This window comes from Manacus vitellinus, unplaced genomic scaffold, assembly GCF_001715985.3.
Source record: "Manacus vitellinus isolate BGI_N305 unplaced genomic scaffold, ASM171598v3 scaffold_23_pilon, whole genome shotgun sequence".
Classification (NCBI taxonomy): domain Eukaryota; kingdom Metazoa; phylum Chordata; class Aves; order Passeriformes; family Pipridae; genus Manacus; species Manacus vitellinus.
The window spans coordinates 4,991,743-5,005,609 of NW_021939718.1; the positions used below are offsets into that span (position 1 = coordinate 4,991,743).

General features: G+C 35.5%; 1 protein-coding gene across 1 annotated transcript in view; it reads left to right on the top strand.

Moving 5' to 3' along the window:
* Nucleotides 1-13,867, top strand: part of MAN2A1 (mannosidase alpha class 2A member 1) — a 111,608-nt gene that overhangs the window by 36,473 nt on the left and 61,268 nt on the right. The window contains exons 6-9 of the mRNA XM_029959928.1: nucleotides 163-336; nucleotides 1,185-1,371; nucleotides 6,501-6,678; nucleotides 10,634-10,836. Coding sequence (XP_029815788.1) covers nucleotides 163-336; nucleotides 1,185-1,371; nucleotides 6,501-6,678; nucleotides 10,634-10,836 — 742 coding nt within the window. The remainder of the gene's footprint in view (nucleotides 1-162; nucleotides 337-1,184; nucleotides 1,372-6,500; nucleotides 6,679-10,633; nucleotides 10,837-13,867) is intronic.

Below are 13,867 nucleotides of genomic sequence, written 5' to 3' on the forward strand. Positions count from 1 at the left end.
ATCTTGTTAATTGCTGGGGGTGTTGTGCAGGAGACTGAATAGTTAACTGTATATCTTCTTGGAAATATTATCTTTAGTAGTCTGATTTGAATTATTGGTATAGCTTTCTTTGAGTCAAAAGTAAAACTTTCTCTTCTTTTTGCTTTTTTCTTTTGTCAACAGGAGTAAAACCAAAGTCTGGCTGGGCAGTTGATCCTTTTGGGCATTCACCAACCATGGCTTACCTTCTGAAACGCACAGGATTTTCCAATATGCTTATACAGAGAGTTCATTATTCAGTTAAAAAACATTTTGCGACACAAAAGACACTAGAGTTTTTTTGGAGACAGAACTGGGGTATATGTTTTTCCTTTATGTCAGTTTATTTTGTTAATTTACCCAGGTAAAATGCAACGAGAATTTGAAAAAATACTATGGAAATTTTTACAGAACAGGCTTAGAGGAGTAAGTCTAAACTTTAAAATTTTCAACTTGCTGTTCTGATTAAAAAAAAATCCAAAGTTTTTCATCTAGCTTAACTTTTTCCTCTTTTCCTTTTTGTTTTCTCCCCCTTTTTTTGAATAACAGAAAGGGAATGAGAATAGCTGCGAGGTAGGAAAGGTGTTAAAAACCTGTGTTATTGCTATTGTTCCTCCAATTTTTTTTCTTCATTTTCATTTGTGCTTTTACTTTCTCTTATTTTCATTCTCTCATGTGCCTTGCAAGTATGCATAAAAAAAAATATAAGGGGTGGAAAATTCTTTCTCTGCTTTCATTTTTTTTCCTTCCTCCTACTCCTTTATTTCCTTCTATGTGGAAATAAAGTGTACGAGAAGGAACATTTCAACTAATTCAAATGTTGTGCTAATGAGGTGATTGACTTTTGGTTTGATTTTTTCTTTGGTTTTGTTTTGTTGGGTTTTATTTTTCAGTTGTTGTTTTGATTCACTCAAAGTATGAAAGATATGCTTGGTTACCTCCAAAATTCTGAAAATCATTATAATATCCCAGTCTTGGTTGAATCTGTGGTTTTTTCATCTCTATATATAAGGTACATACAGAGGTAGACTTAAGATATAGATATTCAAAATAGAAATTGTCTTGATCTGCTGTTTTTAGTGCAGATTAAGATCATGGAATTAATTTAGTTTTGGCAAATCTGATAAGGTTTATTTTAAAGGTGTACTCTGTGTATTTAATTCCAGATTTGGGATCCAGTACAGATATTCTTTGTCATATGATGCCTTTCTATAGCTATGATGTTCCTCATACGTGTGGTCCGGACCCAAAAATCTGCTGCCAGTTTGATTTCAAACGACTCCCTGGAGGAAGAGTAAGTTGTCCTTGGAGAGTTCCACCGGAAGCCATCCATGCTGGAAATGTTCAACACAGGTACAGTTTTTATGTGTTCCCCAAGGGAATAAATTTAAAAAACCCCGGAATTATGCTAGTTAAAGATGATAAGTAGCATAGCTTGGTGAATTTATGTAGTTCTGTTGTGTTTTAACAGCTCAGCTCCACACAACTGCTCACTCACTGACCCCATGGTGGGTTTGAGGGAGAGAACCAGAACGGTAAGAGTGAGAAAACTCATCAGTTGAGATAAAGGCAATTTAATAGGTAAAGGAAAAGCTGCAAATACACGCAAAGCAAACCAAGCAACTAATTCACTGCTTCCCATGGGCAGGCGGGTGTTCAGCCATCCGTGGGAGAATAGGGCTCCATCCCATGTGACTTGGAAAGACAAACACATCACTCCAAACGTCTCCTGCTTCCTCCTTCTTCCATGGGCTTTATATACTGAGGATGACATCACAAGTTATTAAATATCCCTTTGGTCTGTTGAGGTCAGTTGTCCTCACTGTGTCCCCTTCCAACGCCTTGTGCACCCCGAGCCTGCTTGTTGGTGGGGCGGGGGGAGAAGTAGAAAAGCACTTGGCTCAGTGCAAGCCCTGCCCAGCAATAACTAAAACATCTAAAATATTAGTGCAGATCGAAATCACAGACCCATACCAGCTACTGTGAAATAAATTAACTCTACCCCAGTCAAAACCAGTACAAGTTCTTAAAAAAAACTTGTAATATGTAAATATTACCTATTACTTAATGTAGTGTTTGCTCCTCAGTTCAGAACATAGTTGTCAGTGAAATTTGAAGGAAGGTTGTAGTTAAGAAGGATGAATTTTTTTTTCTTTTCTATTCATGATACATGAGTCAATCTCTGAATGACAGGCAGAACATTGTCATCTGTTTAGTAGAACATAGTCATCTGGTTGTAGTCATGTTACTGGTTTACTGTAGTTTTTGTGAATTTTATGAGCAGTGATCTGTCCCCTGCAAGTGGAACACTTCAGGCAGGAGCAGCATGGTATAGTATACTGTAACTACAAACAGTGGCATATTTCCTAAATGGTATATCTTTGAAAAACGTGGCAATGTGTCGCCTAGGTTTTCTGAAGTGCACACCTTAAATGAATCTGAGTCCTATGTCTTAGGTGTCTTATGATGGGAAATCCTATTAGCCTCAGTTTTAGTTTTCAAATAGAAACACTGTGTTATTTTGCCACAGTCAAGAATCAAGTTTATAGCTTCACAAAACTACTTTTCAGTTTTGGGAGGAGGCGGGGGGAAATAAAAAAAAAAAAAAAGAAAAGAAAGGAAAACTAGAACTGCAAGAAGTTTTTCCAGTAAATGCTTGTATTCTATGGTCCTGTTGCTATCTTTAGGCCTTCAAAATAACCCAAATTTCCAGAGTTAGAAATTTATTTAGGTGTTTACAATTGGTGCAAATTGCTGAATATAACAAATGTATTTAAGGGTAGCAGGGTGACTTTTTGGCTCTTGATGCTGAAGTTTATAAGTGATGACAAAGTGATGATGCATTGGTTGTCTGCATGTCAAGTATGCATCTCCTTTTTTATGAGGATAAATTCTGAAAAGCATTATGAAAACTTCACTTCATCATTAAAATTCATTTACAAAATGTTATTGAAGATAAAACCAAAATAAACCAGAATACATTACAATTGTCATATTTTAAAGTGGAAATTGGAGTGATAATAGGAAAAAGTAATTTAAAAAAAAAAGAAATAAAAGCCAATGGTGACAACAGAAAAGTAGAAGAATCATTATGACACACTCAATGCTTATAAAATGTGAAGGAAAGCTCGTATGTCTTTTAAATCAAAGTTGTAGAAAGACAAATCTTGACTATGTATCGCAATTAACTGGGACAAATATTTTCAGAAGAGTAACAACTTCTTTAAAAAATACCTGAAACGTAGAGGCTATAAATAAAATTTAGAGTGTCTGCTTGGAATAGTTTTTTTAATGGTCTTGTTTTTTAATTAGATCTTATTTTATCCTTGCACTTCCTAGATGCAACCTTTGTATAACAATCTAAATTAGATCTTGTAAAAGAAATGGTTCTTTCACGTGTCAAAGGATATCGAAGAATAAGATAAATGAGGCAGGTATGTAGTGAACATATGATCAAGTTGAAGAGGTTATCATCTCAATATGGTCTCTGAAACTTAATCTTTTGCATCAGCTTTTGGTAGATAAAAACAGTTTTGGTGTCTAACAGAATTGAAACAGCAGTATGCTAGATGCCTAAGGGAAAAGTAAAACTTACACATGGTCTTTGAGTTGGAAACACTGGTCTTTGAGTTTGGAACACTGAAACTGCACTTTTAGTGTCTATTTTCAAACAAATCCACTAAAACACAGAAAGTGATGTTTTGGTGGAGAATGCTAAAACATCACTTGTATTTCACGAAAATGTTGGAATATTGTAAACAGCCAAAAACCTCATTGATCTGACCTCTGTAATAACACATTTTACAGTTGTTGTGATGAGAGGTGTAATAAGTAATTGGAAAATCTATTTCTACATCATAAGCTTTCCGAGGTTAAAGGTTTATAAAACACTAATTAATCTGTCCCTCATCTCTGATTGCTTTAAGACTGGAAAAATACAGGAGATCTACACGACATGGATTTGAAAAATGTTGATTAATTTAGAGACCAGGTTTAGATCACTGACTTTTCTTCAGTGTTAAAGATAAAATAAAATTCATAAAACCCAGATCTTGAATACTCATCTGGGACTGTTGCATTTGATTTCAATGCTATTATGGCCTTACATATACATTCAAGAGATGTTGAATTGAAAACTTCAGGCTAGTAATTGTTGGATTTTTCATTGCCTTGCCACTGAAGTTGTGACTTAGTAAGAAGGAATGAAGCAGCAACCTAATGAAAAGCTTGTACTTGTTTAATTACACTTTGTAACAGCATTGCACTTGCCCTGATTTGCAGCTGCATTCTTGTCCGTATGTTTAAATGCTGAAGCTTTTCACACTAGGAATAAAAAATATCTGTTGGGTTTTGCCTGCTTTTGGAAGCAGAGTTCGTTTTGGTGTATGTCTCTCTCTTCCATGTGTGGAAATAGGAAAGAATTTTTCTAGTTGCAGATTTTCTAATTTTTGAAGAGTGAGTCCCTAATGAGGCCATAAACACTGTCAAACATGTCACATAGGACTTGCTATAGCTGCTGCAAAATTTCTTGTGATTCTCACGGACTCTGGGTGACTATTGCTCCTCCTCCTTTGACATAGGAAGAGGCAAAACCAGCCATATTGTTTTCGTATGTATTTAGCTAAACACTTGAATTTTTTGCATTAAAAGAACACACTTGTGATACAAAGGGGTTTTATTTATTTGTGGAAGGTGTCAATCATTCAGTGATAATCTGAAAGCTTTAAAACAAGAAGTTTATCATCTCTGATCTCCTTTGTTTTTAGATTTTCGCTCATGTAGGCAGGATAAACATATATCAAAATGTATCTAATGCTAATTCATGGGGGAATTGTAAGGGTAAAAAATTCATGGGACTCAGTGGAATATTTTTTTTTCCTGGAAGTATTTTTTGTCTTCACCAAATTCTCTTTGGGGCTTTCTTCTGACTCTTTCTCACTCCTTTCTGAAGTAACAATTTAGGAAGTTATTTAAGAGAAACTTAACAGGATATATGAGGCATCTAATTTTTCTTTGGTGTTTTCGCAATTGAAATTGGTTTGCAATTGAAAGAAGATTGTGCTGCCCCCTCAAAAAATTTCTAATAAGATAACTCACAGTTATGAGTAGAAAGGGAGAACAGCAATACTGATGAATTTTTGCAGTAGATTTGGAAATAAACTAGAGGAGGAGTTGGAAGAGAGATGTCAAAGTCAAATGTCCTATTAACTGTAACTTGTATTTTTCAAGAGGCTCAAAAATAAAGTATAATTTTAACCATAGACTACACGTGGAAAATTTGAGTTAGACTGGTCTAGAAGAAAGCATTGTAAAGTCTTGTGTTGTGCCAATTGTTCTGGTAGCTGTGCAGTTAGGAAGTTTTTGTGTTAAAATTTACAACATGTTCAAAGTCATGGAAAGTACTGATTCAACAACAAATACTTAGTAATCTGAACTATAAATCAAATAATAGACGGGGAACAGGGGGAAGCCACTTTTTGCATAAATTCTAGTCTCAGTAGAACTCTGTAGATTCTTAACTAAAGTTAATGTTGTGGCCCTTTTCTCCTTCCGAATACAGTCAAAATTTGTATTTATTCAGTATTTCTGTATTCTGATAAATAAGTAAGCCTTGATATGCTGTTAAAAGAAATATGAGTTTCAAATATATTGGAGTAGAATTTCTGCATAATATCTGCATAATATAATAAATCTTCAAGAATATTGGTTGAAAGTTGATTTTGCTGGAGCATCTATAAAAAATACCTGTAGAAACAAAAAAACTCACTGGAATCTGGATTTTGCTATTTTCTCTTTAAAACACTGTAATTTGTATTGCTGTTTTCTTAAATATATTAATAAAGTTTGTATTTCCTCAGAAAATTAGTTACGTAATTTTAATTAGAGGGGATCAGCATCTGAAGATGTTGATAATAATTGTAATTTGGAGGAGGAGGAGGGGAAATAGATATCAGACTTGTGACTTTTAATATATTGCTGCTTAATGACAGAACTGATAGTTTACCCATCCAATAGTTAGTAGGTGTGCCTCTGAGATTAATTTGTGGGCAGTTTTTCTGTCAAGGACATGAAGATATGAAGAAAAGTATCAAAGCAAATTATCAGAGGGGATGAGAAGAGCTTGCTTATTATTGTAAATACGGGCTGGAGAGGATTAGGATTGTTATCTAAATATAAAGCAGGTAAACATAATTTGAACTGTAAGTTAGTTTTAGCACGGGAACAAGTTGATCCAAACTGCCCGACTGTTTGAGATGGAGCTTGATAAGCTTATTGAAGGATTTAATTAGCACAACAATAGTAGGTCGAATATTCTCCCAGTGGGGAGGATTGCATCCAGCTTTTTATTACAAAAAGAGACTTTTGTATGTCTTGTTTAACGAGTCACCCTAATGCACAACGTGATATCTAAGAATTGTTTTACCAAATGCTGAATTTTCTTCTAGTTTCTGAATTGCTCTTTTCTTTTTTTCCTTCTCAAGGGCTTGGATTATTTTAGATCAATACAGAAAGAAGTCAAAGCTTTTCCGTACTAAAGTTCTGTTGGCTCCACTGGGGGATGATTTCCGCTATGCTGAGAGCTCAGAATGGGATCAGCAGTACCAAAATTATCAAAAGCTGTTTGATTACATGAATTCTCATCCCGAGTGGCATGTTAAGGTAAACACGGCACATTTTCTGGTTGGTGGAGAAAACAGTATTTCCCAGTATTCTGAGATTCTTCATGGGAAAAAAAAAATTGTAGTTGGATTTGGGTTTTTTTTCAACTATGACGTTTTAACAGCAGATTAATTTGCCTTTTTAGATTACATTTTTTACCTTTAGTACCTTCTCTGCCCCCAAAACAAAAACTTTTTTATTAGTAATATCTGCTTGAAAACTAGAAATAATTCCCAAACTAGATTAATCTGGAGAACAGCTGTTAGGTTTGATTGTTTTCTTAGCACTCTTTGTTTTTTTCACAGGCTTCAGACATTGTTAACTAAGGGTATCAGGCTTTGTTACTTAAAACTGTTGTATTTTCTTTTTAGAATTTCAAGTGAATTTTGCTGCTTTATTTGGGTTGTCTTGGTTTTATGACCCAAAGCAAACAAACAAAAAAGTCCTAAGAGACACCATTTCTGGCTCATGTTTTTGAATACAATAAAATCTGAGACTGCCCTGGCTACAGAAGGACTGAGTATACTAACACAATTATCAGATGAGATATCACCTTAAATCATTAATTATGTTTGAGTGTTAATGTGTAAGCTGATTTTTCTAGAGACTCCTTATTCTATAGATGTACTCAGACAACCTTTCTTCATCTTTCAGCATGTCAATAAGAAATAGGAGACCACGACCTTGGGGGGTTTTTGAGTATCATGTTAGAGTGTACTATTGCTGCTTTCACATTTAGGCTTTTTAAACCCAGGTCTGGTATCATTCATCTGGTTCGTGCATGCATCTGTTTTCCCTCATCTTTTCTGAGACCTCCCCTGATTCTTTTAACTGTGTGTTTGAGCAGTGCCTGAAGTACATTAGTTCTTTCTGTTGACTTCTGGACTTGTATTCTGCATATGAAGGATGATTTCTTGAGATTATACCTTATCTGAAAGCTGGATTTTGCATGTTACCTATGGGATGTGGGTGACATGATGTATGTGAATGACTACTGTGTCTTAGTGGAGGGAGATAGACCTGGACTATACTCTTCAAATTTTTTAAATCTAAAGCCCATCTTTTAAAACTAAAGCTTGCTGCTATTGCTAGCTTTACTCCTGTCAAAGATGGATGTACTGTGCAGGTAGTCGCTCTTTGGATACTAACAGCAACATGCTTTCTGTAGTTCCTACTAATCTGGGCTGGATGATTTTGTGTCTGGGCAAAAACTTAAGGCTCTAGCTCTGAAGTCATTCTTTTAAAGACCACTCCTCTCCTGATACATCTGAAAGTTTCTTATTGTACAGGTTCTGCTCAGCCCATTTTCAAGGACTCCAACAGTCTACTTCATTAGCCTCGGTGTGCCTGTGTGGATGAATGTCTTGGGAATCACATTAGCCCTTGTGAACCTCACAGAAGTACCCAACCCTTTTTCTGGTCCTTAATATCCAGACAAAACGATATGACATCCTCTGGGTCTGCCACTTCATACCTAGAGTACTTTGATCAGCTGGAGTACTGTTAGTATTGGAATATTTCTCCTTTTCATTTTATTCAATTAGTTAGGGTTTTCTTATCTCTCTGTTTTTTTGGGGTGTTTTTGTGAGTTTTATTGTTTTCTTTTTTCTGTCCTGTGTGTTGTCTGTGGCTTGGGTTTTTTATGTTTGCATGTTTTTGTTTGTTTACTTGTTTTGTTCTAAACTGATGTAATTTATCCTTGAAGATATGAGTTTAAATGGAGAACTTTCACACTCTTCTGCACTTTCCCTAGTGGAATGTAACTCCACAGGCAAGTAACAGATCATGCTCAGCTTCGTAAGAACTGAGATTATATAGAAGAAGAGTTCACGTTTCTTCCTTAAGTGCTGAGATGTCTAGGATATTACTACTTACACAAGGGACTACTCTGCCTTTCTGATCTTACGAGAGATTTACTGTTTCCGACAGCTCTTTAAGGTGTTTATCTAGTCGATATGTCTGTTAGCATTGAGATTCTTCTGCCAGCAGCTATTCTATAGTTCTAAAAGTATGTAGTGCACTGCTGTGAAAGATACCTATTTTGATCTTGGGGAGTTCAATCTCCCATTCTGAGATCTCCTTTACATCTATTATACGTAAATTAGGTTGAGTCTTTTTGTATGCCAGTAGAGGAATCTGCCAGCTTATTTCACTGTTTCCATTCACCTGACTTTGATACTTCCTCTGGTGAGGTTTTATTCCTCTGATGTAACGCAATCTACAGAATTGAGATCACCTGTGTCTGACTTCTCCTGATGCATTGATTTTGTTTCTCATTTTCTTCTGAATTCTACTTGTAGGTGCCTGTGATAGTGATGGAAAAGACCAAGTGTCATAGAAGTACCTGTTAAGGCAAGGTTTACTAATGATGGGATTTCTGGGCCAATATTTATCTTTCTTTGCTTTACTGCCATTTTAAGTGGCAAGTTCTCATGTTGTACCCATCTAACAGATAGTTGGATGTTCTGAATGATTTTGAAGTAAAACTGTTTTTTTTAACGTGATGAGAAAGTATGTCTTTATTGTCACAGTGATAGTCCTTATATTCCAAGTCACTTTTAAAAGATTTTTCCCAAAAGCTTGGTTTTGGAGTTGTAAATTGTAGCATGCTACATTGTATGCTTGTTAAAAAAATAATAATAGGGAAAAAATGACTTGATATAAATTTGAGGTATTATCATTATAGTTTGTTGTGAGGATACTTCCAGTAACATGATTTTCTGTGCTGTTCCAGCTTTTAGTAATTGTTTTTTTTCACTTTCATTCAAAATCCAGTTTGCCATCTATGCCTTCTATAACACCATCTTTCAATACTAGCAACACCGACATCAATCCCTTTCCCTTTTTTTTTTCTTTTGGTCTCCTCAAAGTTGAGGGTACCATCTTTTGACCTGCCCTGCAAAGGTCTGCTATTACATTGTCTGAGTATTTTAAAAAATGAGCCGAAGACAGTGAATTTTTTTTTGTATTCTCACATGTTACATCTCTAAATACAACTTCTTTTTACATAGTTAAAAAAATACAAACCAAACCAAACAAGCTTCTGAAAGCAAATGCTAATTTTTTTGATCAACACTCGTCTTGGGTTAAGCAAGATCTGGAGCATAAGAGAGTTCATTTTAAAAACACAGGATTAGAACAACTATACTCTTATTGCATTACCTTAAGTTTCTTAGTCCAGACAGCTACTTAGGTAATATTGAGTATTAGAGACTTACTTCAAAGACAAGAAAGAATGCTTCGCTTATTTCTTGACAGTTAGATACCTCTTTATCCTTAGAAAAAAAAAATTCCTATTTTGTGAATCACAGAATAGTTTTGGTTCGTGGTGACCTTTAAAGACCATCTAGTTCAACTGCCCTGCAATGAGTAGGGATATCTTCAATTATGCCAGATTTCTGAGAGTCACATCCAATCCAACCTTTAATGTTTCCAGGGTGGGGCATCTGTAACCTCTCTGGGCACCTTGAGTGTCTTTATATCTAGTCTGAATCTATCCTCTTCTAATTTAAAACCAGTACCTCTCATCCTAGCACAAAAGGCCCTACTATCTTTCTTAAAAGATAGGCCGGCCCCTATCTTTCTTAAAAACCCCCTTTCTGTACTGAAAGGCTGCAGTAAGGTCTCCCCAGAGCCTTGTCCCCTCCAGGCTGAACAACCCGAACTCTCTCAGCTTTTCCTCATAGGGAATTATTTTTGTGACTCTTTCTGGACCTGCTTCAATGAGTCCATCTCTTTCATGTACTGCATTGAAATGCTTTTGGAAGAGCTATCCAGCCTGTCTGAATAGTGTGCAGGGGAACTTTAAAGATCTTTAGGATAGGATTTCTGCTATAATTCTGCTGGAAGAGTGGCGTATTTCTGAAATGGATATAAAACCAAGCATGTGCATTCTCTTTGTATTTCTAAATAAAGAAAATGGAGCCTTGTTACAGTAATTTTAATTTCCATTCAGGCCCAGTTTGGAACTTTATCAGATTACTTCGAAGCTCTGCGTAAAGAAAGCAATTTGGATGAAAAGAGCAGCAATTCGTTTTTTCCTGTTTTAAGTGGAGACTTCTTCACCTATGCAGACAGAGATCATCATTACTGGAGTGGATACTTTACATCACGACCCTTCTATAAACGCCTGGATAGAGTTATGGAATCCTACATACGGTAAATGCTGCTGTCTAGTACATTTGTAACATACTTCTTGACACACAGGAGAGATGAATTTGTGAGTGCTTGTCGTGGTTTAACCCCAGCCAGCAACCAAACCCCAGCAACCACTCTCTCACTCTCCCACCAGCGGGACTGGAGAGAGAATTGGAAGGGTAAAAGCTGGAAAACTCATAGGTTGAGATACAGTTTAATAGGTAAAGCAAAAGCCACGCAGAGAAGCAAAGCAAAACAAGGAATTAATTCGCAGCTTCCTCTGTTAGGGCGGGTGTTCAGCCATGTCCAGGAGAGCAGCGCCCCATCATGTGTAAAAGTGACTTGAGAAGACAAACACCATTACTCCAAATGTCCTCCACTTCCTCCTCCCCACTTTATATACTGAGCATGGTGCCATATGGTCTGGAATATCCCTCTGGTCTTTTGGGATGACCTGTCCCAGCTGTGTCTCTTCCCAAATTCTCATGCCAGTGTGGCAGTATGAGAAGCAGATAAGGCCTTGGCTCTGTGTAAGTCCTGCTCAACAATAACAAAAATATCTCTGTATTATCAACCCTGTGTTCAGCACAAATTCAAAACACAGCCCCCACACCAGGCACTGGGAAGAAAATTAACTCTGCCCCAGGCAAAACCAGCACCATACTCTAAATCTGTTGGACAGATGGAGAAGTGATTTTGAAATGCACTGTTTAAGTTTACTTACAGTAAGGATAGCCTAAATGGGCCCCAAATGCAGGTCTTGGTACAAGGATTTGTTGGTATATCTGTTTTATTAGTAAATTCACAGAAATGCAGTGGTATTTTTTCCTTCCAAACAAATAAGTTGTTCTCAAATACTACTGAAGTGATCAGCAAGTCCTGATTCCAACCTTGTGATTAATTTTTCCATAGTATTTTTTGGCTACTTTGAGTATATGTATATGTTTGTGGGGGAATGAACCATGAACAGGTTCATGTGTGTGTATTCTTTACCAAGAAAAAATGCTTTTGAGTTCCAGCAATGTCAGAATTAAGTGGTATTTCACTGCTACTTAATAGCCAAAAAATAGCGTTCAGCCTCAGAGCCTACTATGATAACTACCCATTTAAGCAACAAAAGAGTTGTTTTTTAGGTTTTTCCTGTTTATAAAAAAGTTTCAGGTTTATGTATTAAAGAAGTACATGTAAGCTTAAGTAATTTGTAATGGAGATTGACATAATTGCTGATGTGAGATATAATTGATTTTTTAATCTTAAATGAGAGATGGATGAAGTAGTTTAAAGGGTGATAAGGTCAATGACCAAACGTTTGTTTAAAGTAATGGAAAGATAGGAAGAACAACAGCATAGTTGGGGACAAGTTAGGAACGCATTCTGTGTTTTTATTCTTTAGTGATGTAAGCGGGGGAAAAATACAGTGATTCTGCAGAAAAACCGATTGTTAAAGTAATTCAGAAGCAGGACAAATGCTGCAGTGATGCTTCTGACTGTACAGATGAATAGAAAATACTACATCTTAGAGTTCAGAAATTCTTGGAAAAATTATTTATTTAGGTTAGATGTAAACTGGGCCTAAAAGTAATGTAGTGTAGGCTTTGAGCAACTAGTGATGCAGATTTTGGTCTATTTACAGTGTCCTATCAGAAAGAGATAGTGAAAAATTACAGCAAAGTGGAAAACTTGTGGAAACTATTTTAGGTGATCTGCAGTAGTGTGAAATAGAGGTGAGAAAATCTAGGCCTAATACAGCTTTTATGGAAAGGTATTCCAGAGATGCTTACTTTTAAGTTGAAGTGTTTGCTAATACAGTGTCATATTTCTAGCTGTCTGCCATCTTTGACCATTGTAATGTTTAGAATAATATTGAGACCTGAAAGGAAAATTCTGCATCTGAGAGTCTTCCCCATTAATAGAAAGTAAAATTGAATCCATGTGGATGGTGGAGAGGGAAATCTAACCTGCATTTTGATTTATGTTCTCCTCTTTACAGCTACAGTTAGGTCAGCGTTTAGGGGCTAACTCAGATTTTTTTAAAAAAAGGTAAAATGCTTTCAGACAGGATCTATTCACTGGATAAGTGTGCATCTGATGCCTTTTTTTTTTTTTAAACTAAAATATTTTCATTTTCCTTTCAAGTTAAGCTGCAATAGAACAAAGTAGGAGGGATGCATAGATGTAGGAATTTAAACTAAGCAACAGTTAAATTACTGTGATTAAACTCAAGTGTGCTAGTAATTTAAAAAAAAAGAATTATAGCTTTCTATCACCTTGATTTTGTGTGTAGTGTCTGAGCAATTACCTAACCTGTAAGAGCAAAATCTCATCCTATTCCTCAAATATTGACAATATGGAAATGAATTAGGGTGTTACATTTACAGTGCACATTTCAGTTTAGTTGGGTATGTGCTAGTTGCAGGTTTTACATAATTATCACCTATGTGTTGCATAAAGACAAAGAGACTAAACTGAATCCAAAGGTATTTTTCATGTTAACTATTCATATCAATACATAGTCTGAAAAATAGTTGAGTATGTTTGTTAAATTTGTTGTTGTACATAGTTTAAAACTGAACACATGCACTCACTGGCAGCTTGGGTAAATGTAAAAGTTAATGTATTTTCCTTTTTTATTTTTTATTTTATTTACATGCTTAGAAGTTAGCGTTTCAAAAACATATGTTATTTTTCTTTACTTGCTTTTTATAACATCAACTTGTATTGTATTTGTTTCATCAAATGCTTGAGAAACCTTAATTAATCTTAAATAAATTTTGAAAAGGAATCTGACACATATCAGATGTACAAAAATAGAACTGCAACATTTGAGAAAAAGAAGATAGGAAAAAAGTTAACAGACGTTTTCCTAGAATTTCTGCAGCCATTTTTGTTAGTAAAATTTTCATAATGACTGGAAATTATGGGGATATTTTTTGTAAAATAAATTTAGATTCTCATAAACCAAGTGAGAATTTAGTGGTAATATTTTAATGCTAGGCTTTTGCATCAGATGTAGAAGAGAAGGGCTCTGAATTCTATGCAGTCTAAGGGTTTT